The 26784-nt window shown below is 31.2% G+C and overlaps 2 protein-coding genes across 4 annotated transcripts in view; both read left to right on the forward strand.

Annotated features, from left to right (window-relative positions):
* LOC143055427 (fibrinogen C domain-containing protein 1-A-like) overlaps window positions 1-26784 on the forward strand; it is a 72535-nt gene that overhangs the window by 19699 nt on the left and 26052 nt on the right. Inside the window, exons 7-9 of one of the 2 annotated variants that reach the window (XM_076228572.1) lie at window positions 236-332; window positions 4010-4174; window positions 6567-7963. The exons of the other annotated variant lie outside the window; for it this stretch is intronic. Of the exons in view, the coding sequence (XP_076084687.1) occupies window positions 236-332; window positions 4010-4174; window positions 6567-6781 (477 nt within the window). The 3' untranslated portion in view covers window positions 6782-7963. Of the gene's footprint in view, window positions 1-235; window positions 333-4009; window positions 4175-6566; window positions 7964-26784 lie in introns of those variants that run through there. 2 annotated transcript variants of the gene reach the window in all.
* Window positions 18070-24892, forward strand: LOC143055426 (fibrinogen-like protein A). 2 transcript variants are annotated; one of them, XM_076228568.1, is made up of 5 exons: window positions 18070-18589; window positions 20543-20679; window positions 22929-23052; window positions 23575-23739; window positions 24428-24892. In XM_076228568.1, exons 1-5 carry the CDS (start codon window positions 18214-18216, stop codon window positions 24646-24648), a joined length of 1023 nt encoding a protein of 340 aa, XP_076084683.1. In that variant the 5' UTR covers window positions 18070-18213; the 3' UTR covers window positions 24649-24892. The 2 variants fall into 2 exon arrangements, with proteins under 2 accessions (XP_076084683.1, XP_076084684.1); XM_076228569.1 differs by having other exon boundaries at window positions 18072-18589; window positions 22929-23025.

The following is a 26784-nucleotide window of genomic DNA, read 5'->3' on the forward strand; positions in this document are numbered from 1 at the left end:
TTTTTATAGTTGATGTGTTTCCGTGGTTTTAGATTATAACCCGGATATGTTTTCTCTCAATCAATGACTTTCGAACAGCGGTTTACTGCGGTTGCCTTTATTGACACACATCATACGAATGGATAACAACTGTCATATTCCTGATTGGATGAAGGCATTAAGAAAAAGTAGTGAACACTAAACCTGGTTTAGAGTAGCTTAACCTCTCATTTGTATTAATTGTAATCTACTCTAGATAATCCAAAGAAGATTAGATGGGTCTGTCAATTTTCAGAGAAATTGGAAAGATTACGAGAATGGGTTTGGAAATGTTGATGGCGAATACTGGCTAGGTACGTACATGTAAAGGAAATAATATTAAAAAAGTTACTGATCTGTCACTGGATCAAAATATCCTGTCAGTACGCCAATGCTTGAAACATACCCAATGTACCAAAAGAAGCTTTTGGCTTTACGTCGGGTGTCATATGTGAAGCAGGATCTGCTTACCCTCTCGGAGCCCCTGAGATCACACTCAGTTCTTGGTTTTGTTCGTGTTGCTCAGTCTTTAGTTTTCTAACATTCTAAGTTATGGTTGATGTACTGTTGCTTCTCCCTGTTTGTTTTTTTATTTGCCTATCTGTTTGCTACGGCAATGTCAGTTTTTCATGTTTATCTACGAATTACGTTTTTGAATGTCCCCTCGTTGCCCGTCTGATGATTACATTTTCGTACTAAATAAAATTTAATAGGATGTCATTTTATCTAATATTTTTACACAAAAACATAAAGGAATGGATTTGCCAATTGATATTATTGCATACTCTAATTTGAATTGCTTGAATTGCTTGACACAACTATTGCTATATGTTTGGTTACCATTGTAATAAGAACTTTTTTCGAGGACTTGGTGTAAACTGTAATCAATTTCAAAAAAACACCATCTAAAAGACTTACCGAATAAATGAAGAAAAGTAGCTTTATACGCGTAGATGTTTCGTTGTAAATATTATTAGGTATTATTAGAAAGGAGTAGGTCCAGTAAGATCCCTTTTTGATCCCAAAATATAGCAGTTTTACAAAATTGTTAAAATGTCATATTGGACAGTAAAATGCTTCTGATACATGAATATGGGCTGTTTTTGACAGTACAATGCACATATATCGGGCACTAGATCCATTAAGTCATGCTAAACTACTGAAATCTTCGCAATTCTCGCATTTTAGTGAATTTTTAGACGGTTTTCGTGTAAAACAAATTAGGCTGCATTCGTGTTCATCCTTAATATTGAAATGTAAGTTGTAGTTGATGATAATACATAACATATATAAAGGTTGATGATGAACACGGATGCGGCCACTTTCATTTTTGACAAAAACCATCTGAAAAGTGACATTTTTCAGCATATTTGGTAGACTTTTCATATTTGAACTTGAATCATATCGTTTTAATGACTAAAACAGTTAAAAATCTTTCACATAAACTATTTAAATCAACTGAAATAGCCACTTAAGTCTTTAAAAAGTGGTCAAAATCTTTCGTCAGATGAACCTGAAATTTGAGGCCAAAATCAGTCCTTACCGACCTACTCCTTTCTAATAAAATTGCATTACTAGATATAATCAACCTATCTGACCGTATATTGTCCTATTGCATTAAAATATGATAGACGGGAGCATTAATTGCATAATTTTTTGTCCCGTTGAATACAAATACTTTATTGGAATATATGCTTTTCAAAAATTAGCACAAACTACTTTTTCATGCTTCACTTAATATTTAGTTATTAAATTTGGAAGGATTTCATTGACTACAACATTTGAAGACATTAATTTATTCAGTTTCCAGTAATCAAATGCACCGATCATTAGCTTGTCTTTTCACTAGACCCATATTATATTTATTTCTTAAACTACACCTGATAGACTATGTTTGCATCTTATGGCAAGTATTTTATTCATATACATAGACGTTTAATTGAAAATATGAATTGCAAAAAAGTTGATACCTCACATACTGTTATAAAATATGAAAAATAATCATGACTTTTTGTATGGAATTTCCCCATGAAATTGTATTTCTAGTGCTCATTTAATCAATATATTTCAGTAATACTGCTGGTTTGAGGTTTAATTCTGATTATTGAGTTACAAATTTCATGCATTAAATATCAAGAAATAAATTTGAAAAGTGAATCAATTAAACAAGACAGTTATACACTGTTCACATTAGGGACTATATTCGTAGACAATGAAAACCCATGGAGGATAACTGTGTTCTTGGACCTAACAGGATAGATATTCACTAGTCTTAATAAAACTTTGCATAACCTAGGCTTAGGGTATTATGAGATAGTTGGCTAAGTTTCATGGCAGTAGGACATATATTATAGAAACTAGGGTCATTTTAGTATTGACATTTGGAAGTTTATGTTTTACGTTCAAATCAAATATCTTTAACTGTCAAGATTTTGGTCCAAATTTTGGTTAATATTTGAAATTTTGACAAAATTTGCTTTTTAAATGCTCTTAAATATTATATATCAAGTATTAAAAACATTTGAACACTCATTTATAATAAGTCAAATTTATACGATCCCATGTCTGAAAATAGAGATTTTTCAATTCAGGGAACTTCAAGCCTTATATGAACATGCATTTTTTTTCCAATTTGAAGTTTGTGAAGTTTTTGTTAACCCTAAATTATTCTTTCATATATATTAAATGTACTTTAGATATACATAAAAATTACAAAAAGCATACCCCATGAGTATAAAATGGTCTTGGGCCATGTAATACTGAGAATTATTTAGAGTCGATTTAAGACGTAGCCCATATTGTCATATGAAATGCACAGAGAAGCTATTAGAAATGAAAACTTGTTACTTTTTGCTAATTTCTATGCTAAGGTATCATGATACAAGAAGTCTAATTGCAAAAGGACTCTTGTATTTTAATATTTTGAAAGACAGTATGGTCTGATGACCACTTTTTTCACTCACAATTGCATTGTAAAATGTTTTTTTACAGATTTAGTGATGGACTACAGATTTTATGTACAAAGCTGTTCACATTTTACATACATAAAACAGGCCGTTTAACCAGGGCCATGACATGCATGAATACAAAAATGTTCTCCACTTTTGTTCTGTGTTTATATACTTTTCTCTATAGTCAGAGCTCATAAATGGTTAATGAAATTTGATCTAAGCAGGACCAAAAAAGCTGTCAGATAGAAAGTCAGCATGCCTCTTAGGCCTAAAAGGCAAACTGCTTGACAATGCTTATTTTAGCCGTATAAAGCCAAAAAGATTTCTACAAAGGACGATAACTGTGTCCTTGGTCTATTTGGAGGTCGATAGTATTCCCGTAAAACACATTATTACAGAATAATACCTTATCGAACGCGCCTTACATCTAAAAAAACAACATACAAAGGGAAAATTTTCTAAATACATTTTTATAACAAATGAAAAATGAAGGAATTTCATGGAAGGGATAAGTTTATCTCAATTTTAAATTTATATAAAGAGACAAATTCTGACAAACTCTGGTGTCGTTATTTCTGTAAACATCTTTCTAAATATTTCCCCCATAACATATATACAATCAAATTGCTCGTATGATAGGCATGATATATGTGTTTATTCATGATCTTATGCTAATGAAAAAAGTAAAGAATCTGGAAAACCATGTGATAAATAAAAATGCAAGATTTTTATCATTTTCGTCATGATAAAATTATTTTGTATGGACGAACATTCCGGTGTGCGATTCTAAAAGTCTTGGAATAACTTGTTTAAACTTGAGAGTTACATAATAAATCAAATGCAATGGTCGAAAAAAAACAAGTCCAAATAATGGTTGTATATTTGTTATGCTATATTTTTTTCTTCATTCTATTTGAAATCTCTAGTATGTAGTTTACTATCATGTAATTGACGTAAAGTTATTTGACATGGACAATAAAGAAATATTTCCTTGATTTGTTTTAACGCTGCTGTATCATGTGTATCATATATATTAAAAGGAAACAAACACATTCACAGCCTGACATCCAGTGGTAAATATGAACTGAGAATAGACCTAATGGATCTGTCCCATAAAAAGAAGTATGCTGTGTATAAAACGTTTGTAGTTGGTGATGCAGAGTCGAAGTATAAACTTACGATTGGGGATTATAGTGGAAATGCAGGTAAATAATTAAGACCTAATCTATACACCTTGCGTAAGAAACTTTTGTCCTGAACATAATGTTTTACGCCGTCTTTTGGTACATCCAGGTTATATTACATATATCTATGGAAAACATAAATTTCAGCAATTGCTTCATTTGATGATGCTTATGCCACACCAATTTAATTCCTTGTTCAGCGGGCCACGCAATTAATCTTATCAAACGGAAAAATTTTTTTTTTGGGAATATTCCCGCTTCCCGCATGCGAAAAGTAATCGTGTATTTTTACCGCGCTGTTTTTTTTTTGTAAACATTAAATAGATAAATAGCGATCCCAGCATATTAACATTGAATGTCTTACCCCTTACTTTAATAGATTCCGCTTTCAAATCATCGTAATTTTCGTGGTTAAAATAAAGTACGCAGATTGAGAAATGTTGCTTTCAACTGCAATAAAGATTGTTTGCCGACGGAACACATCTATCCATTACCAGATATAGGAGTCTGTTGCTTAGACAGGGGTCATTTTACTGTTGCAGAAAGGAAAAAAGAGCTTATATTTTGTAACTTCAAAGTGGTAAAATCATCATATGTAAAACAATTTTGTTTTAAATATATGTCAAATTATGTTTAATAATAACGAAGTTATATTAAAGTTAAGGAACATTACAAAATATTTGGACATGTGTTGGCCATATACTGCCAGATATATATATATATAGTTCTTTGGAAAGGTTCTTCAAATAATATAAGTATGTGCACTTTTGTACCATCACTTGAAAAGTACCCCCATAAAAGGGATAGTTATAACATTGAGGAGTTGCTCCAAAGCTGATTATGACTTGGATGAAGAATTGTCTCATAGGCACTCATACTCAATCTTATTTATATGCAAAGTGCTAAAAAGACAAAAATCAAAAGTGAGAACACTAAAACTACAGAGACACAGACAACCAACATATAAAACAAACAAACTAAAATGTAAACATATCAACCAACAGCTCGAAACCTAAAAAGGTGGAGGTGAACTCAGGTGTTCTGGAATAATGCGCAGTTTCTGCTTCTTGCAAGACAGCCGCCATGTTGCTAGCTATAAGGCATATGTGGTGTCAAAAGTAGGAAAGACATATGACAATTCAATGCAGATAACGTAAAGCAGTTGACATAATAATTCAAATATGTCTTGGTGAACAGGGAAAAAAAAACACATTTCGGCAGATGATTAATGAAAGAAATGTCACAGTACAAGTAGTATATCATGTTTATCAAATTGTATAAAAATAAAAAAAAAAATAAAAATTAAACTTGTTGCCTTTTGTAAGCTATTATTCGTGAGTTTCTTTGTCAATTGTGTTCTCCTATTTATTTATATTGTAGTCCTGTAGTGTTGTGTTTTCATTTTAATGTTATATTTCACATGACCATAAATGAGGGAGGTTTGGCATGCCACAGAACCAGGTTCAACCCACCATTTTTTCCTTTAAAAATGTCCTGTACCAAGTCAGGTATATGGCCATTGTTATATTATAGTTCGTTTTTGTGAGTGTTACATTTTAACGTTGTGTTTCCGTTGTGTTGTTTGCTTTCTCTTATTTTTGAGTGTGAATTCACATTACTATAAGACGTGTCACGGTACTTATCTATCCCAAATTCAGTTATTTGGTTTTGATGTTATATTTGTTATTCTCAAAGGATTTTGTCTAATGCTTAGTCCGTTTGTGTGTGTGTGTATGTATGTGTGTGTGTGTGTTTGTGTGTGTAACATTTTAATGTGTCGTTGTTCTCTTTTATTTAATGCGTTTCCCTCAGTTTTAGTTTGTTACCCCGATTTTGTTTTTTGACCATGGATTTATGAGTTTTGAACAGCGGTATACTACTGTTGCCTTTATTTATACCATCTTGTTTGATCAATATTGTCAAAACCTTTTATTTTATGTTTACAAACCAAAATTATAATCTCTGACCTTTACTTTTCCAGCTTCGCCTCAACACTTTGCAAATTTTGATTTTTTTTTTAATTAAAATTTTCAAATAACTTGCTCGTCCCATTTTTGGAGTCGAAAAAGCCGTTAAATTTAATTGGTGTGGCATAAATTTAATAGAATATATAAACGTTTCATTCATATCATTTGTTCTCACTGTTCTCATATATTGAAGACCTGTTGGTGACCTTCTGCTGTTGTTTTTTTCTATGGTCGGGTTGTTGTCTCTTTGGCACATTCCCCATTTCCATTCTCAATTTTATCATAGTTTTCATTTGATTCAATATTGATAGACAATAGAAAATATACTAGAATTTAGATTTTAAAAAAAGACAAAACTATTTTACAAGTTACATGTTATATTCACTTAAATGTCAACTTACTCTATGTCATTTGTAGTTAATGATTTATTTATTATTGATATATAGGTAATCAAATGGTTTATCATAATGAGATGAAGTTCTCAACGTTTGACCAGGATAACGACCAACATGATGCTAAATGTGCTAACTCCTATGGGCCATGGTGGCATAAAAGCTGTTGTCACAGTGGTCTCAATAAGAAATTTAACACCAACCTGTACTGGAATGACTTCAACAGCAATGCAGCTAAAACCTCAGTTATGATGATACGAAAACTGTAATTCTATGTTAAATGTGCCGAACTATTTTCATTATCTATTTAACTGATTTATAGTCAAAATACTGGGCTAAGGATAGGTATTTATAATGTTCTAACAGAAGATATTTGATTGATTTTAAGATAAAAAATCTGTTTCATTTATACAATGATTTAAAGCGGTTGTAAATATTTTTTATTCCTATCTGTTTTGATTTTTTACAAATGAGAGGCGAATGATATTAAAGGGACATTCAAACCCATCAGTAGAAAATGAACTTATTACGCCATGGCTAAAAAGGAAAAAGACAAACAGCATGTTACAAACACTATAGAAAACCAAAGACTGAGCAATGCAAACCTAATAGATCTCAGGTGCTTCGGAAGGGTAAGCGGATATACAATAGTACTTTTAAACAATTGTAAATTTGAGTAATTGATAAAAGAACAAAATAAGGTGTGTTTTAGTCAGATCGCAACCGGACACAAGTATTTGAAAAGCCTAAAGGTCAGCATATGTTGACTAAATATGCACCAGTGACAAGTCTGTATTCAAATAATGTGTGTATAAGTTAAAGAAAAATAATTTACAAAATACCTGCCAAATTCTCCGAATGCCTCAAAAACAAAGCAATATTAGGACATGGAATAAGGTACATTAATAGCTGATTAACAATTATACTCAGCGAATTTAGACAAAATACACAAAAAAGATAACTCGCATTGATCCGAGTATTAGACAACCATATCACACATTTTGTATACACAGATAAATAATACAATACCATTTAAGAGTGTATACAATTGCTAACAGATGTACAGTTTTTAACTTACTGATATCAAATCATGTATAACTACCTTAAACCGATATTTAATATTGAGAAAAACGATAGTTTGTAATTTTGTTATGACACTGTTAGAAAACGAAGTATGTTTCTCCTTGAACATCTGAATAAACCAGTGGTGTAAATTGAGATTTAGTTGTTCCATCTTTTCTTATTTTGTTCTTTTATATATATTTACTCCTTAATTATGCATACTTGATTGTCAAATAAAAAAATATTCACTTTGAAAATAAAATGTGTTGAACACATAGCTAAACAAAGAGCCTTGACAATTTTCTTGCACTGTACTGTCTTTTTATTGTGATGATTTCTTCATTTGTGTATACATGTCTTACCTTTAGAATATATTGATTCAATTTTAAGATCTTCATTGTTCAATACATTTCCATAACCATGACTAAATTGAAATCCAATTACAGCAAAAACTAATGATAAAACATTAGAAGAGTATGCATATGTTTGTAAACTGATATGATCAGTCTTAACATCTATGATTTCTGTCCATCCAAACGATTGAATAGTTATCAAAGGTACAAGGCTTACAATTTGAAACACCAAACGCGCGTTTCGTCTTCATGAGACTAATTAGTGTCGCTCAGATCAAACAAATTAGAAAGCCAAACAAGTATATAATTGATATCCAAATACGTTTTGTCTATCAATACTTTTGAAAGCAGTAAATTTATACAAAAAGACGATATACTTGATATTCATGTGAACATCAAAGTGTGACTACTGCGCTGGTGATTGCCTCCGGAGACGAAATGCCCACCAGTAGTATCATCGACCAAGGGGTGTAAATAGTTATCAAAGGTGTCAGGCTAATAAAATGTTTTGTAATATGTGTCCATGAAAACTAATGGAGTAGCAAATGAGTAGGGCAACCATTATCGCATGACTATTTCATGTTCACCTACGGCTAATCTTCTTTCAACCTTCGGCTACTCATAAATCAAGTTTCGTAAATAAAGATATAAAAAAACACTTATGACAAAGGAAATTTTTCAAGATCAACACACTATTGACAACAAATCGAGTTTTCATCATAACTCGACTGGACACATTTTAGCCGTTATATATGCTCGAAAAATATTAATTTACCCTGTAATATCTAATAAACTGTTAATGTGTGAATTCGCTGGAAGCAATAAACAATCAACTGAGATCAAAAACTGACATATTTGCTTATCATCGCACGTGCGTAGCTTTCCAGATGTTTAAATATGTTCATGTGTGATTGCACAGACATGAATTGCATAAATAAACTATCAACGGGGCTGTAGATTATGCGTAACAATGAACCCAATGCGATTAGTACAAACTGTTTGTAGAAATGCAATATTGAAATATTGAAATGAACTTTGATATGTTTCTTTTAGTAAATGTCATGAAAGATTCCAAAGGGATAGTTAAAGTCATAAATCGAAAATAAACTGAAAAGCAATGGCTAAAAATCAAAAAGACAAACAGGCAGCAAACAATAATTTTCAAGACAAAACATAAACTGCCTGAAAGGAAATTCTTATATTTTGTTTGAGTTATACAAATGAAGAAGTAGTAAGATAGACAATGATACAACCCTTCACAAGAAACTATATAACAGAAATAAATTATAGGTCACCGTACGACCTTCAACAACGAACAAAGCCCATACTGCATAAATAGCTGTTAAACTCCCCGAAATCATTGAAACCAGAAAAAACAGCCTTATGTACGTACCAAAAATGAACTAAAAACTAATTTGTAACACAGCAACAAACGACAAAAACTGAATTCCATGCTCCTATCTTGGACAGGTACATAATGTGTTGGGGTTAACATGTTAGCGGGGCGCCCAACCCTCCTCCTAATCATTGGACAGTGGTAAAACAGAACATAAGAAATGTACACAACAATAAATGAAATGTTGTGCTCAATTGATGCCTCCTTTTCATATTATTTGCTTTGAACTTCGTCTAAAATGTCAATATTTTCCCTTATAAAGACAAAATGTACTCTACTGTATGACTGCTCTTGAAATCATATGATTAAATTATTATTGATCTCGATACTTGAAGGCATATATGAGGTATGTTCTCTTTGTACACTAGTACCAATGTAGCATTATTACTTGAGGTATTTTCCCCATTAAAATTGTACTCTATAAGCAAAACTATATGTTTCTTTACGACTTTCCTAGCATAGAAATCGTATTTGTTTCACATTTTCCCTAGAGGTCACGTTACTTTTAGAAATATATCACGTATAAAAAAATATGTAATTATGCAGGGTTTACTTGTGGACATAGTTTTCCACAGAAAGAATATAAAATCTACACCCTTTAAGTCCTGCGCTTAATATTTCAAACATTTCTAGAATGGAATGCTTACGTTATCAACTTACTCACACTCGTATCTTCAGGACCTGCTTTTAATTCTAAAAAAACTGAAACAAACCAAAAGGACGGTAGAAGATGAAGATTATGATTAAGATCAAGACTAAGATAGATAGAAAGATTACGAAATGAACGCAGTGCCCTTAGCATGGATCTGTATCATGCATATATTATACCCAAACGCAATGTGCCAATGTGGTTATTTATATGAAAATACTAAACATTATTTCCTCTCGTGTAGAAATTATACAACTTAAAAGAAAACCCTAATTTTTTAAATATGCCCACTGATTCGAAAACTTTAAGGTCTCTTTTATTTTAGATTGTAGTTAATAGGAGTTATATATTTGTTCAATGGAACACATGGCATGATTTTTAACTAAATGAAAAAAAAATCTCGGAGAGAATTTTTCCACTTTTCCAAACATATTTCACATCGATACATCATCAAATATATAATTGTAATACCTCATTTTACGACTAAGAGCTGAAAAATTTAAAGGAATTTCAATCTTTTGTCGATTACTAGCACGTACATTTGTATTATAGAAACACGTGATATTTATTTGTTCGTTCTAAAACAATTACAGATAGGAAACATTAATGAAGATTTAATCTGACAAAATGTGTATTAGTAAGGTAAAACTATTTAAATAAGACAAAATGTGCTGCTATATATTTCATATGATATCTTATTCACAATAAAATTACGAAACAACAGTTGTCATGTTTAAGATTTACAGATTACAAAAAAAAAAAAAAAAAAAAAAATATGACAACACTACACAGACAGAGAACATAATCAATAAAATTGTCTCGCATCAACTCAGATAGAATTTTCTTATACTTCGCTTCAATAAAAAGAAATTCCATGTTATCTTATAAAAATAGAATGAAAAGAATTGTACACCGTGCTTATTGTCCAAAATTGACACAATTTTAAAAGATTGTTAATTAAAAGATGTTGGCAACAAACTTGTTTTCTTGCTACAAGTAAAAAAGGAAAATATCACAATCATTCCAGTATAAAAAAAAATATTTATCAGACCTAACTTCAGATATGTAAAACAAGAAAAATAAAAAAAAATCAAGTTAAAGGAAAAATGGTGAAATTCATACATATTTCAAAATCAAACCCTCGACTTTTTCAACCAACAGTTTTTTTTATAGGTCAACTATATTGAGAAAAAATTTGGTTAACAAAACAATTAAGGAATGACTGTAATATTTTTTCTGTCTATGAAGAAATAACATAAAAAATTTGGTGCACACTGAATAACGCGCGTAGCGGGTTATTTAACAGTGTGCACCACATTTTTTATGTTATTTCGAATAGACAGAAAAAATATTACAGGCATTTCTTATAATTTAATTCTGAATTCCATTTTAAACCGTAGAAAACAATGAAAAAACGTTGATGACGTCATGGTCACATGACTAAATTATGTCTTCGGGCTCATAACAAAATAACGTCAGCCAATCAGAAGACGCGTTACATCCAAAATTAAATTATACTGATATAATAGCTTAAAGCGACAATAAAAGTGAATAACAATCAACAATGTTTAAATATAAATCATGGAGAAGCAAACACAACTGACTTAAATTTATACAAACTTACGAATAAACATTTCGGGGCCTTCTATAGCTGACTATGCGGCATGGGCTTTGCTCATTGTTGAAGGCCGTACTGTGACCTATTATTAGTAATTTCTGTGTCTCATTGGCAATCATGCCACATGTTCTTTTTTTATAGAATAAAGCTCACAAAGATGCTAACAACACAGTTTACATAGATGATGTTACATTACAGTACATTAAAGCAAAAAAAAAAGAGCATATGAACTGTCCCTTTAAGTGGGATCCATCTGGCAAACAATACAGGTTCTTACATTACAAATTTAATTCCAGAGGACGCATGTACAAGAAACAAAATACTTTTCTCTACATTTTATCGTTACAACTTTCAAGACTACACAAAATATTCATCTTCTATTAAAAGCAAAACAAGACTACAAAAACACAAAAATTCCGATAAATTGTACTAGGTTAACTATTTTAAATTTCAATTAACAAAATATATGAACATAAAATTAACGAACAAAATATGTAATTAATCATGACAACCTCTAATGAAATAGAAACATTAGGTGCTAATCGGATGGAACTTTATGGGGTTCATTGAATTCAGTGGTGATAAAAAAAAAATTCATTATATAAATGATTTAAGTAAGATAAAAATATGTCGAATCCTCTATCACGATAAACCAACATTCTAAACAAACAAAACTGATTTATTATTAATATACATTGTAATGATCATAACTATGCCTGATATCTTAGCTTTTGGATGAAAAAGTGAACTGCAATGATCAGCAAGTAATATAAATGATGTTAGTAAGAATTTGTAACATCGTTCTGAAGATATCAAATGTCTTTTTTTTTCACAACAATTCACTTAACATTGTTCATCAAGACAAAAATAACACCAAAAATAAAAAAATCCTTGCGCTTGTTTTTCTACAAGTTATAGTAAATAATCATTTGTTTTCAATTATGAAGAGACATAAATTATGAGAGATTGCAGCTGTTTTCTGCTTAGTTATAAGGATTACAAATACTGAAACCGTTTCTAAAGTTATATAATGTGAAGAGAGTGTAGTTCTATACAACTAATTGACTGATATTAAGGTAGTACCTGTACATCGACGATCACTCAGAATAATAAAGTGTTGTTGGAAAATGAATTCAATATCTGTGGTAGTTGCTTTATGTTTGTTTTGATATGGAGATATTTTTGTTACAGCATTAGATTCCGACACCAAAGATATAGGGGAACCTTTGTCAATGCGTTGTCGTTTGTGTATGAGTTACACATTTGTTTTTCATTCATTTTTTTTACATAAATAGGGCCGTTAGTTTTCTCGTTTGAATTGTTTTACATTGTCTTATCGGGGCCTTTTATACATGTTATAGCTGACTATGCGGTATAGGCTTTGCTCATTGTTCAAGGCCGTACGGTGACCTTTAGTTGTTAATGTCTGTTTCATTTTGGTCTTTTGTGCATAGTTGTCTCATTGGCCATCATACCACATCTTCTTTTTATACTTTGATTACAGACAAAGGTGCACCACTGGTGGCCATGCTAGACATAAAATCCATAAACAGGAAAATGAAGATTTACATACAAAAGCTTATGAGGGATTCGGTTCAAAATTACGAGAAAGAACAAACACAACGTATGTTTAAGACTTTATTGGAAGGAAACTCGACCGTTCAATGTTTCAGAAATATCACCCTACAGAAAATTAATGACGTTTTTAAAGCGAAAGGACAAGATCAACTGATAAATCTTTTCAGGAATGAAGGTGATTATAATATATATTTAATTGGTTTTATTGATAACGGAAATTATAGATTTAGATTCTTGGCAGTTATTTTTATATCTTAAATCAGTGCAAAACTGCTTTATCGAATATGATTCATAATCAACACTTTTGAATCGATTTTTGATATATTATTCAAAAGAAGTATAAACTTTAGTGCAATATAACATAATTTCTTGTGATGGAATGCTTTGTTATGTACTTGAAACCTTGAATCTGCTTAAATTGTTTTGAAATAGAAACAAGAAAATCAACTTTGAAAATTGAAAGCTTCATGTCAATGGTAATCTTTTAAATTGTCTTACAGTATACAATCACAATCACTTTTTGTTTTCCTTTCTTATTCCGGATACTGTTGAACCATTAAAATAATTTATCAATGATTGTCTAAACACGGTTGTGTCGATAACGAAGGTTCCAGATATGCGCGTAACAAATACGTGTTACAAATAAATTTCAAATGTTATTTATAACTTATAAAATTTTATAAATAATTATGTGTTTGAAAAAAAGACAGACAAAACGTTAACGTTTTAAGGAATTCGAAAATAAAGAAAGCGTTATATAAATAATAATTGTAACGCGCATATATTGTTGAAGGATCTATAAATTATTTAAAAGGGTTAAGAAAAATACCAATAGTGGAAGATATAAGCAAGCAAAATCGAGAGAATTGTGCAAATGATGATACAAGAATGAAAATTAGCACGAAGCATTATTATTATATACTTTTTAAGAAAAAACTGCTGGCCATGAACATTTTTATTTTTTTCAAGATGGTCACGGCCTTTTTTAAAGATGGCTGTTTTTCCCAGTTCGAAAATATTTATTTTTCTGGAAAACTTTTTCTTTGACCTTCTTTTAGTGAAAAATATTATCAGGTTTGGTGGCTACATTCCTTGCATGTGACCAGGGATTTGTATAATGATATGACGTATTTAATAGAAATAAATATTTGACTCTTCAGGGTTTGTGCATGCCCGATAATGTAAAGGAATTCAAACATAAACATTTTAACTATTTATTATTTACTTGGTGCTTTTGGATTTTTAATGATTTTATGAATTGGTTTGGTTACACAATTAAGGCTATGAAACAAATTCGTTTATCAATTTTGCGCATGCGCAAACTATTTATAGACATACAGAGTAATTTGCACCCACTACCATGACACAGTGATGCAAATCGTAGTTCTTCTAACAGACTTGGATTTGAATTTGGTAAGCATATCTTGCGCGTTATTTAATTCCTCTGAAAATCTATGCTCTTCTATGCAAGTAAGTATAACTTCTATGATGCCAATGTTTGAAATCACACCCATTCAGGTGAATTGATCAAGCTGCTAGCATTCGACGGATAAGGTGAAAAAAGTCGTTAAGTTTCAGAATCCCGACCAAATACAAATATATAAATGTAGATCAACCACTTTTGGTATTGGCTAAGCAAATTCAGTGGAAATGGCCAGATTTTACACGGAGAAGATAAGTTTATCGTTATGTTTGGTAGATAGTACATTGAAACAACTTGTTTTAAATCATTTGGGGATATATTGCATGGAAGTCGATGATTTTGCAACACCTAGAACGTCATATTATTTTCATAGTATATCCAAATGTACCTAGGACTAGACATGTGCATCAGATAACTGTGTGTGTTTTGCTTGAATCATTATATATAAATGTCTAAACGCAGAAAATTTGGCTCGATTATTTGAGGTGTAAGGAAAGAAAGTCATCTCGACCACAGTTAAATTTGTGGCGTTAAATTATGAATCTATAAGAACTTCCTGAGCTTTCAGTCGTACGTGAATTTTATGAGTCAGATACCGTACCTCACAATCAGTGCATAACAAGCATGGTATCGTATCAATTATGCTCAATGGGAACTGATCACTCTCCGAGATATGGCTTAACTTCACGAACATCATCCACAAAGTGGCAATGGAATTTGCAAATGGCAATTTCACGGTACGTGAGATCAGTAAGTTGTTTTCTTCTATCACAATTGATCAGGCACAAAACAAATTAATGCAATTGTGAAGGGCGATGTTGGTGCCACCGAAAATCCCTTTGAGATGATGGATGGATGGAAGTCAGTAGACTGGTAGATGAATTTGAAAGATCTAGTGGTTTGAGTTATTCCACAACAGATGAACGACATCACGAAGACTCTACAAAACACAAAAGGATTTCTTTGAAAAGTATCAAAGACTTTCTAAAGTGATGAACGAGTTTGGAAATCCATTTTTTTGTTTTTTAAAATAGTCAGATTTGTACAAAATTGACTGTTTTAAGGAAATTGTTAACTCGGAGGCAGATGAGATGTGTATATACACTCCAAGATATTAGGTCCGAACAATACGAAGATCTTTTGAAGCAAATGCAAAACGAAGGAGAATCTTCTTCTCTACTCCTGGTTTTTAGTGTTGTTTCTTATTCATTATTTATAACTGTTGATGTAAATGTCATTTGGTTTTGTGAGATTTTGTTTACTCCTTGGTTTTGATTGTTATTGTCTTATGGCCAGATAAAAAAGAACTATTTCCTATTGTAGCAGTAAAAAACCAACTGGAAATGTCTTTGTCAAAAAACAAATCTGAAGTTTAGTTTAGTTAAAACATATTTATCTAAATTTGATTAGGAAACAAGTTTTGCAACTTATATTAATCCCTTTCCACTTTGCGGGTGCGAGTGCTGCCTTGTAGCGTTTTTAGCCTGCTATTTTTCGAAATCTACAAGGGTGTCTTTAACGTGCACGAGATATGGCTCTCTCTTAACACGGGTCAGCCATTTATCTTCCCCGTCCGACGGACTATAGCTGAGAACATGAAAAGTTATTGCGATCCCTTTTTTTATACTGTTCATTTCTTGTCAAAGTAGACAGTTTTACTTTGATTTCGGATGCATAGTAAAAAGAAGTTATGCACAAGAGCTCGGAGAAATCAACAAAATAAAAATAAAATAAAATTCCGCGAAAGTCTTTTAATGTTTTCGACGCAGTTAAGTCATTTCAAAACATGACGTCATACAAATGAAACCACTTGAGTTGAAAGTTTTCTGTTACAGAAACCATCGAAATTCGTATGATATTGTATTAAAACTGATTTTGAAGGTAGGTTTTGTTTTATTTTTATATTCTATTGCATTATTCGCATATTTACTGATTTCAGCAAGTCAACATGGCGGCTCCTTATTTACGAAATGTCAACTTTGGATTTGACGGAAGCTAACGAGAAAAACATAAATTAAAAATGGCAAATGTCGGGTTTGAGAATTACATTTTTTATAGCGGTTATTTTCGAAATAACACATGCATGCTAAAGATTTATTAAGATGTTTGAGCTTTATCTAACAGGGAGTAAATAAATAACAGCCAATTACACAGCATAGCCACCCTCGCTTCAGTTTTTTAATGGCCGTATTTGTCCTATTAGAATCGAAATAATTCATTGAAGCCATAGATCGTTGGAAATTTACACATGGCCTGGGCCGTGATATTCGTAACGGTTACCGCTCAGGATAAAATTCGAATATCACGACCCAGGCTATTGCTTCCATGAATTATTTCTTAAGTAGACAAAGTATGTAATGTTTGCAGTATCTTGTACGTCATGATAAACTGATTAACACGTAAGCAGATCATTACTATTTTGAAAACAGTTCTTAATCTTTATTATATGTTTAAGACAGTGTGGTCATTATTTGTGTTTTGGTACAGAGATGCACTTTTACTTATTTTTTTGTTGGCCTTCAATAAACTGTTCGATCTCGAGTCCTAATTTATTTCTATATAAATATAATAATAATCTAAAAATTTCCAACTCGTGATATTTTCAAGAGATTTTCATTTTCTTCATATAAAAAAATGTAATTAAGTATATCGATATATTTGCTGTTTATGTTTTTAGTAGATCTTAATTCAACGCAGCTTTGTTTTTTCCCCGATATAAGTTGTTTTTCAAAATAATTAAGTCCACATAAATTTATTTTCAATGAATTACGAAACCAAATAAAGTTCCTTACATGACAGATTTAATTCCAGAGGATGCATGTACAAGAAACAAAATACGTTTCTTCATATTCTATCGTTACAACTTTCAAGGCTACAAAAATATTCATTTTTTTTTATTAACAATCAATACAAGAGTAGAAAAACACTAAGATTTCGATAAATAGTACTAGGGAGTTACAAAAATTAACCATATTAAGATCCATAAACATGAAATATAAACATAAAATTAACAAACAAAATATGTCATTAATCATGACGACCTCATTCCAAAATAGAAACATTAGGAGCTAGTCAGATGGAACTTTTTGGGGTTAATTGAATTAAGTTTTGTTTCTACTAATACAATATGCAAGTCAGATAAAAAAAAATGTCGAAACTGTAGCACGTTAAACCATCATTCTAACAAACAAAACTGATTTATTATTAACTTTGATCATTAGTATGCCTGATATCTAAGCTTTTGGATGAAAAAGTTAACTGCACTAATCATCACGTTACATAAATGATAATAGTAAGAATTTGTAACATCGTTCTGAAGATATCAAATCTTTCTATCACAAAAATTCACTTAAAATTGTTCATCAAGTCATTAATAACACCAAAAACATTCCTTGGCCTTGTTTATCTACAAGATAAAGAATAATCATTTGTCTTTATCTATAACGAGACATGAGTTATGAGAGATTGCAACTGTTTTCTGCGTAGTTATATAGGTTACACATACTAAAACTGTTTCTTTAGTCATATAATGTGAAGAGAGTATAGTTCTTTTCAACAAACCGTTATTAAGGTAGTACCTGTGCATCGACGCTCACTCGGAATAATAAAGTGCTATTGAAAAATGAATTCAATCGTTGTGGTAGTTGCTTTATGTGTGTTCTGGTATGGAGACATTGTTGTTACAGCATTAGAACCAGACACCGAAGATATAGGGGACCCAGACCCTTTGTCAATGCCTTTGATTACCGACAAAGGTGCACCACTGGTGGCCATGCTAGACACAAAATCCATAAACAGGAAAATGAAGATTTACATACAAACGCTAATGAGGAATACGGTTAAAAATTATGAGAAAGAACAAACACAACGTTCGTTTGAGACATTATTGGAAGGAAACTCGACCGTAGAATTTTTCAGAAATATTACCCTGCAGGAAATAAATGACGTTTTGAAAGAGAAAGGACAAGATCAACTGATTAATCCTGTCAGGAATGAAGGTGATTATAATATATATTTAATTAGTTTTATTGAAAACAGAAAGTATAGATTTAGATTCTTGCCAGTTATTTTTATATCTTAATCCAGTGCAAAACTGTTCCATTGAATATGATTAATAATCAACACGTTTGAATCAAGTTTTGCTATCTTATTCGAAAGAATTATAAACTACAGTGTAATATTACATAAGGTCGTTTGATTGAATTCTTTGTTATGTACTTGCATCCTTGAATCTTCTTAAATTGTTTTGAAACAGAAACAAGAAAATCAGCTTTGAAAATAGTAAGCTTCCTGTCAATGGTAATCTTTTAAAAACTCTTATAGTATACAATCACAATTTTCTTTTGTTTTCTTACCTGATTCGAGATAATTTTTAACCATTAACATGATTAAAAAATGATTGTCTAAACACTGTTGAGTCGATTACGAAGGTTCCAAATATTCGCGTTACAAATGTGTTACAAATAAATTTCAAATATTATATATCAATAATAATTTTTTTAAAGAAAATCGAAAATAAATATAGCGTAATACAAATAATTATTTTAACGCAAGTATATTGAAGAAGGATCTATAAATTATTTAAAAGATTCGCGAAAAATATTAAAGTGACATTAATCTGTTAATATCCATTCAAGTTGAAAATACCATGGTTTCATAGAAAAAGACCAAGAGACAAACAATAGTATAAACACAAAAATAACACAGAAAACTAAAAGCTGAGCAATACGAACCCCTCCAAAAAACTGATGGTGAGCGCAGATGCTTCGGTCGGGTAACCAGATCCTGCTCCACCTGTTTCCTTGTGTTCAAATGTTAATTATCAAGTTACATATATATTTGTTTGATTCTATTTTTTGTATGAGAAAACATGGATATGAAACACTGAGCTTTGCAACATTTTAATTGTTAATTTTGTCAAGTTTTGGTTAAACAACTTCTCATTACTTTGTTACTTCCAAGTTGTTATAAAAGTGGACTGTCGCTATAAGCATTTCTTTTTGTAAATATATTTTTTCTCGTGAAAAGTATCGAAATGTATTATTCGTCTCCTAGTTATCTTTGTTTCGTCTTAAACATATAGATATGGCTAATGATATTACAAACGCTGTTATGATCCTTTATCTATGCTGATTTACAATTGAGTCCGATTACTTTTCGCAAGAGTCATTACTAAAAATGTATCTAGTTACTCGAAAACCGAAAGTATACAACTGTTTTTTTTTATAAATGAAAGAAAATGCAATTGTGGTTTATATTTAATGATTTTCGAACTATGCCAATACAAAAGACTCTATGTTTTCTTTGTCTATAGCATAGCATTTATATGAGATTGCAGAAACAGTCGACGTTTACAGTATAAAAGATTTACCATCCTAGTGTTTAATTTATAAATGATGTACATTATCATTTACAACTGTTACGTCAGCACAAAATAAACAGATAGCTCAAATATTTATTTTCGTCTAAATATTTTATTAAAATTTGCAGTAGTAGTGTGATCCTTTTCTAAAGTTTTTAATGTTAGTATGAATTTGTTCTTTGACAATCAATGGGGACATTATTAGGTACCCAACTCATTAAGTGTATAATATATGTTGTTTCTATATGCATACAGCTTTATAGGATAAATTCAAGATAACAACGCATAAACACATATTATAACGATCAAGCCAATAAAACATAACAGAGTATATCGACCATTTGAACTGCGCACAATGATGAAATATAAAAAAAGAGATATATATCGAGACAGATCAACCATTACACGTATGTCTTTTGGTCACATGAAGCTCATAATTGTCACAATAACATAATTGTCATGATAACATCCAATCATGATTTTTCATATCAATTTCTGAGCAGATATAATTTTGCGTGAATATCTAAATTTGTACCTGTTAAATATTTCATACAACAAGTTATATGCCTGTATATTGAAATATTTCTAGGAGAGAGCAAACAGGACTGCGCTGATATAGTAAAATCAAACCGGAAAGCAAAGTCTGGTGTGTATTTCATATTCCCGGATAAAAAGACAGCAGTGAGAGTCTATTGTAATATGAATACAGTTCATGATGCATGGACAGTAAGTTGCATGTTGAAAAATTATTAAAAAAAACATTTTATAGTAGATAATCTTTACTTATAACAGAATTGTGTGCTTGTTTCAAGTTAGGAACATTGTGAATGATTTCTGTCTTTGGTTTGCTTTAAAATAATTCAAAACATGTGGACGCGGGCCAATTAAAATATTATAATGCAACAATAGTAGGGTTCACGCCTAAAGGAAGACTACATTTTCACCCTGGTATTTATTTGGATTTTTGTGTAGCATGACTATAATCTTATGGGTAGGGCTACGTTGGTTGAGTGTTATAAGGAGTCCAACTTATGTATCACCAGCTTGTCATCTCCAAATTTGTGAGTGTGGATCCCGCGTATGGCAAGTGCGCACGACTCAAGTCTTTATTGAACAGGATTATAAATGTTTTGACCGAAGGCCAATAATTCTTTCTAAATATTCCAACTTTCTTTACATATAAATACTGACTGCCATGAAATAACACTAAAGTGCTTAAATAGTGTAAAAAACGAATGAAGTAACTAATCAATATAATATGTTAGTCCTATGTATAGATTATGAAGACTTCAGTCTTATTTTGCAGGAATAGATATATTCTTGAAAACCATTATCGTTTATCATGAGACATAATTATTGTAATTCTATAGATATTTAGATTGATATAGAAGGTCAGCTCAACTGCTAGCCGATTAAAAGAACAATGATAATCCATTTTGAGTACACGTTTAGTTTTGAACCGTAGTACAAATGTGGTAATATAAGTCGGAATGAAAACCAAAATGCTGAATGAAAAAACTCTTTTGACACAGTTATGATTTTTTCCTATAACATAAAGGCACAGCCGAATGTTTTCATTTATTAAACGTTTGCTTTTATTTTATTTTAAGTCAAAACCTTTCCTAATTTTGATTTCCAGTGAACCACTGTTTTCCTTACATTTTGGTTATCATAAAATTCAGTAAATGCTAGTCGCGAGACATTATAAAGAAAAATTGGGAGCGATATGCATCGACAGGTTGAGTGACAGCTACTTAATATTTTTTCTCTTTAGTACACTCAGTATAACATCATACATGCATATCTATAACACTTAAGCAATACAGGAATAATATTTATCCTTAAACACTTTGTTGACAAGATTAACGTGCAGTAAGTTGAATAAGAGCTAAAAAAAACCCTGTTATATGTGAATATTTTGGTTGATTGAATAACATTTTTACAAAAGTTATCGATTTAAACGATTAAAGTACGATCTTTGAATATAATTTATAGTTACAAACGTTGTACTGAATAATACCTAAATTTATCAGTAGTAAGAACAATTGCCCTTCGATCCTATTGCCTTATATTTTCAATACCATGGACAGGACTTGATACTCGAAAAATATAAGGCAGTGATGTCATTTATTGGTGCAGTAACGTAACATGTTCTTGTCCATCTGCTTCAATTTATCAATGAAATGTTTGCGACTTCATTCACACAACCGAACAACGACACAACGTTTTGTGCGCGAAAATTTAACTTTACTTATACTTCATATTCTTTATATATATATAAAAAAAACCATAGAGTTAAGACAGATTGCCGATTAAAAGAGTCATGGCATTTTATCCCTAAAGGGCTCGCTTGATATTCTTGCTGATAAAGTCATTATCAAAAACAAAAATGCCATTATTCTATATATACAACCGTTTACCAGAATCGTTACAGATAATTCGGATTACCCTGTATTGAAAAATCTTTTAGAAGAAATAATTCACAATGTTTTTAAGTATATAAATGGTAGCGTGCGCTATAGATCTTTTAATTTGTGATACCGTACGGCATATTTTGTTTTAGTAAACAAAAAAGTAAACGACGTAATACAAAGAAACGAGTGATCAGTTGATGGGAGATTTTTCATTGAAAAAAATATTTGTTGAATTTGTAGGTAGATATATTTAACAAAATTATCAGTATTCCTATAAAAAACCTCTCTTTGTTTTCATATGAGTCGGAGGTGTTTCCGACACTTGTCAAAAACCCGAAGATCAAATAAGCTAGATCATTTAATTTCACATTGAGATATATAGATGATGTTATTTTCATAAATATTCCAAAACTTTTTGATTGGGTTCCAGTATTATATTCTATAGAACTAGAATTTCAAGAAACAACATGCACGATTTCAATTTTGAATCTGATCATTTTGCTCCATCTTTGTAGCAGCATACTTATATCATATAAAATGATTTACTGAATTTTGTTCTAGATTATTCAGAGAAGGTTAGACGGTACTGAAAATTTCCAGAGAACGTGGAAAGATTATGAGAATGGATTTGGGAATCCTTATGGTGAATACTGGATTGGTGAGAACAGTACTAGACTATCACACAGTTAGTTAGTTATGGCATTCTCGAAGAAATAAAAAAGATGAAAAATGATTTTGTTTGATTACAATGTACATGAGTTTGAATTATATCATTGCATTACGTTAATTATGATGACTCAAAAGCATTTATGAAACGTTTTCATCTGCTAATTACAAAAATTGAGTAAAATGATTTGAATTTCTCAACTTTGACAGTCAGTATTTGTGTTTACTACCATAATAAGAAAGAAAAGAACTACGATATTTTTGCACATAAAAAAATTAAAACAAATATTTTAAATTGAAAAAAATCATATATACGTAGTATCAACACAGAAAAATACCATTGTAAGGATCGATAAATATGTATCATGATATCATACTATTAAATAAAAGTCCGTAGTTAGCTATCATTGTACTTGATATACATATATCTGCATGTTTACCAAAAAGTTATCCCGTTAGGCTTTCTGTCTTTTCATTCCTTTTACTCCTTTTAGATATTTGATATTGTGTTGAAACACTGATGTGCTATTTTCTTTAAAAGGTAACAAACACATACACATCCTGACATCCAGAGGAAGATATGAATTGAGAATATATCTAACAGATCTGTCCAATACTGAGAAGTATGCTGTGTATAAAACGTTTATAGTTGGAGATGCTGCGTCTAAGTACAAGCTGACTGTTGGGAATTATAGTGGGAATGCAGGTATAAATAAAATAACTGTCTGAATAACTTACACTAAATACTGTAGTTTGGAACATGATTTTCCTTGCCGAAGTTAAGAATATCCAAGTAGTATCACATCTTACTGTGGAGTACGTTTCATGTTCATCATTCGTTTCGATCACGGTACTTAATTTGATATTCAATACATGTTCACACAATATTTGCAAAGACTTTCAAGAGTTTCAGTGAGAATTCTGTTTTCCTGATGTTTCGTCATTCAAAAAAGCCTGTAATTCAGTGATTGTCGTTTGTTTATGTGTTACATATTTGTTTTCGTTCATTTTTTTATATAAAATAAGACCGTGAGTTTTCTCGTTTGAATTGCTACATTGTCATATTGGGGACTTTCACAGCTGGCTATGCGATATGGGCTTTGCTAATTGTTGAAGACCGTATGGTGACCTATAATTGGTAATGTCTGTGTCATTTTGGTCACTTGTGGTGGATAGTTGTCTCATTGGCAATCATTCAACATCTTCTTTTTTATAAATAGTGCAATTATAATTGGTATAATGATTTTAAGGTGTTAGACAGTAGAGAAAATGTATTTAAAATGTTAATAAACATGACGAAGATAAAAGTAAGTGGAACATTTTGCAATAAATTAAGCTTCAATCTTACTTCAAATAACATAACATTGTTGTTTATGACACATTTATATTGATAGGTGATTATATGGCTTATAATAATGGAAATAAGTTCTCAACAAAAGACCAGGATAATGACGACTTTTTAGGAGCTGCATGGGCGATGGCATATGGACCATGGTGGCATAAAAGCTGTTGTTACAGTTCTCTTAATAGGAAGTTCAACCACAACCTGTACTGGAAATCTTTTAGCGACCACTCTGCCAAAACGTCAGTAATGATGATACGAAAACTGTTGTAGCTAAATTTAATGTTAAAGCCGCCTTTGGAACTAGTTCTAATATGCGATAGGTGTTACCTGTGAAAGGGGACAAAGTCAGAAAACCTTAAGAATACTTTACTGATCATATATGCAATCACTGTAGCAGTGGCTGGAGTGATCCCCTAAGGTTAAATAGTTAATTGATGAAATTAACATGTTAAAATTAAATTATATTCCCTTTATCATGTTTATTTATGTAAAAGTAAAACGGTATTTTTCATTATACTTCTATTGATATCTTTCGAATGACTTCGGATGTCTGAGTGAAAGAAAGACATGTGATGCATATGTACACAATATGCGTGTCTGTATTTACATGTGACAAGGGCGCATATTAGATGTTAGTTATGCATCCTTGGTTTACCTTAATTTTTAAAAGATTTAAATAGTAAAAAAAAACACAAAACAAAAAGGGTTACACAAAGACCTATTTGTGTCAGAATTACTGACTAAATCATGTTCCAGCACACAATGATAAGCACCGGAGGAAAACAACGTAACACACGACAAGAAAATGATACCTGCTTTACGACATGCATCTAATTCCTCTGCAGATTACTGTGCATCAGCTACCTTATGACGTACGTACAACAATTAGGAGGTGTGCTCTTTACATTTTAACACTTGCAAAGTCAACCTGGAAGGTAAATTCTTAAACTGCATGGTAACATCTGAGATTTTTAGAACCACATATTTAGTAGTCTTAAGTTATATGTATATGTTGTAATATGGAAGGTTCTGTACTATTCTCCTGTAGTAAATATCTTTGGTCTTCAATGAATAGAATGTATTAACAAGAAAAATTGAAACGAGAAAAAGTATCGGCTTAATTTCGGTACAAATCATTAAACAAAAACAATTATGATATACATTCACTACAGCAACACACAATAACTGTAAAATAAAGGGCTCCAATTTAGAACAGGAACATTCATAACGTGGTATGAAAAACCCTATTAAAAGTCATTTTAAAAGGGCTAACTTAATAAACTTATCGATATATATATATATATACAACTCGTCTAAACATCAACCCAACAATGTAAGATCTGTAAATTTGCTTTCGCAAATTTTTGGTTCTTCCCTCGCCGGGATTCGATATATATATATTGTAGAATACTTGTCAAGAAGGTATATTTATTAGTAGGTTTGTTAAAAGGCAAGTGGAAGAGAATTTGAAGTTCTGTACCAATTAAATCTGACAATCTCCAGAAAATGTCACGAAAAGTTCAATTTCACTTTATTGATTTCTTCCATATCCTCGAAAGGCAACTATTCGAGGTCATGAATAGCTGATAACAGTTATCTTCTGAAAATGTACAGGAAAAAAGTAAATTTAACTGACGACAGACAAAACAAACTTACAAACAAAAAACATGTCGAGGCCTTGTATAGCCAACTATACAGTATGGGTTTGTTCTCTTTTTTAAAGGCTATACGGTGGCATGTAATAGTTCACATTAACTTCAACTGAAGTTTAATCAATAGTGGTCTCATTGCCAATTACACAACATCTCCTTTACATTGTTTTAACATCTTAAGAACTATTCACTGTACATGAGTATAGGAATGGGCATAAGTATAACAGTTTCTGCTTCTACATAGAGAACAAACACTTTAAAGTAAAGTGGTAAAGAAAGTATCTTTAGAATGTTTTTGCTTCAGACAAAAAGTACTGATCGTAGGCTGTATAATTCAATTAACATCATATCACCTTCGAATGCTTAGAAATTCAGAAATGGCTATGGGTTTGCTCATGTTGCTACTGCTACATTAAAAGAGGGACGACAGATATCAAAGGGACAGTCAAACTCATAAATCGAAAATAAACTGACAACGCCATGGCTAAAAATGAAAGAGACAAACAGACAAACAATAGTACAAGAGTATAGCAAGCAGCGAGTAATAACATAAAAATTTTCATTAAAATTTCTAATTGTTTTCAATGTTTCTTCACCATGTTCACTGCATCGCGGTATTTCACAAATTTCTCACTTCTTACTATAAGATGTGATAATGTGAAGTTTCATTCCCGCTTTACTTTTCATTGTATCATTTTTTCTTTTTTGTTATGGTAGAAAATCAAAAGTTGTGTTGGTTTTGCTCAATACCTGT

Source organism: Mytilus galloprovincialis, chromosome 12 (genome assembly GCF_965363235.1).
Source record: "Mytilus galloprovincialis chromosome 12, xbMytGall1.hap1.1, whole genome shotgun sequence".
Lineage (NCBI taxonomy): Eukaryota > Metazoa > Mollusca > Bivalvia > Mytilida > Mytilidae > Mytilus > Mytilus galloprovincialis.

What these genes read in the sequence shown, in the direction of transcription:
- LOC143055426 (XM_076228568.1), top strand. Translation starts at nt 18,214, where the DNA reads ATGAATTCAATCGTTGTGGTAGTTGCTTTATGTGTGTTCTGGTATGGA. An exon ending in CAGTTCATGATGCATGGACA is followed by an intron (nt 20,680 to 22,928) that starts GTAAGTTGCATG and finishes ATTTTGTTCTAG; the next exon opens with ATTATTCAGAGAAGGTTAGA. An exon ending in GAATTATAGTGGGAATGCAG is followed by an intron (nt 23,740 to 24,427) that starts GTATAAATAAAA and finishes TTATATTGATAG; the next exon opens with GTGATTATATGGCTTATAAT.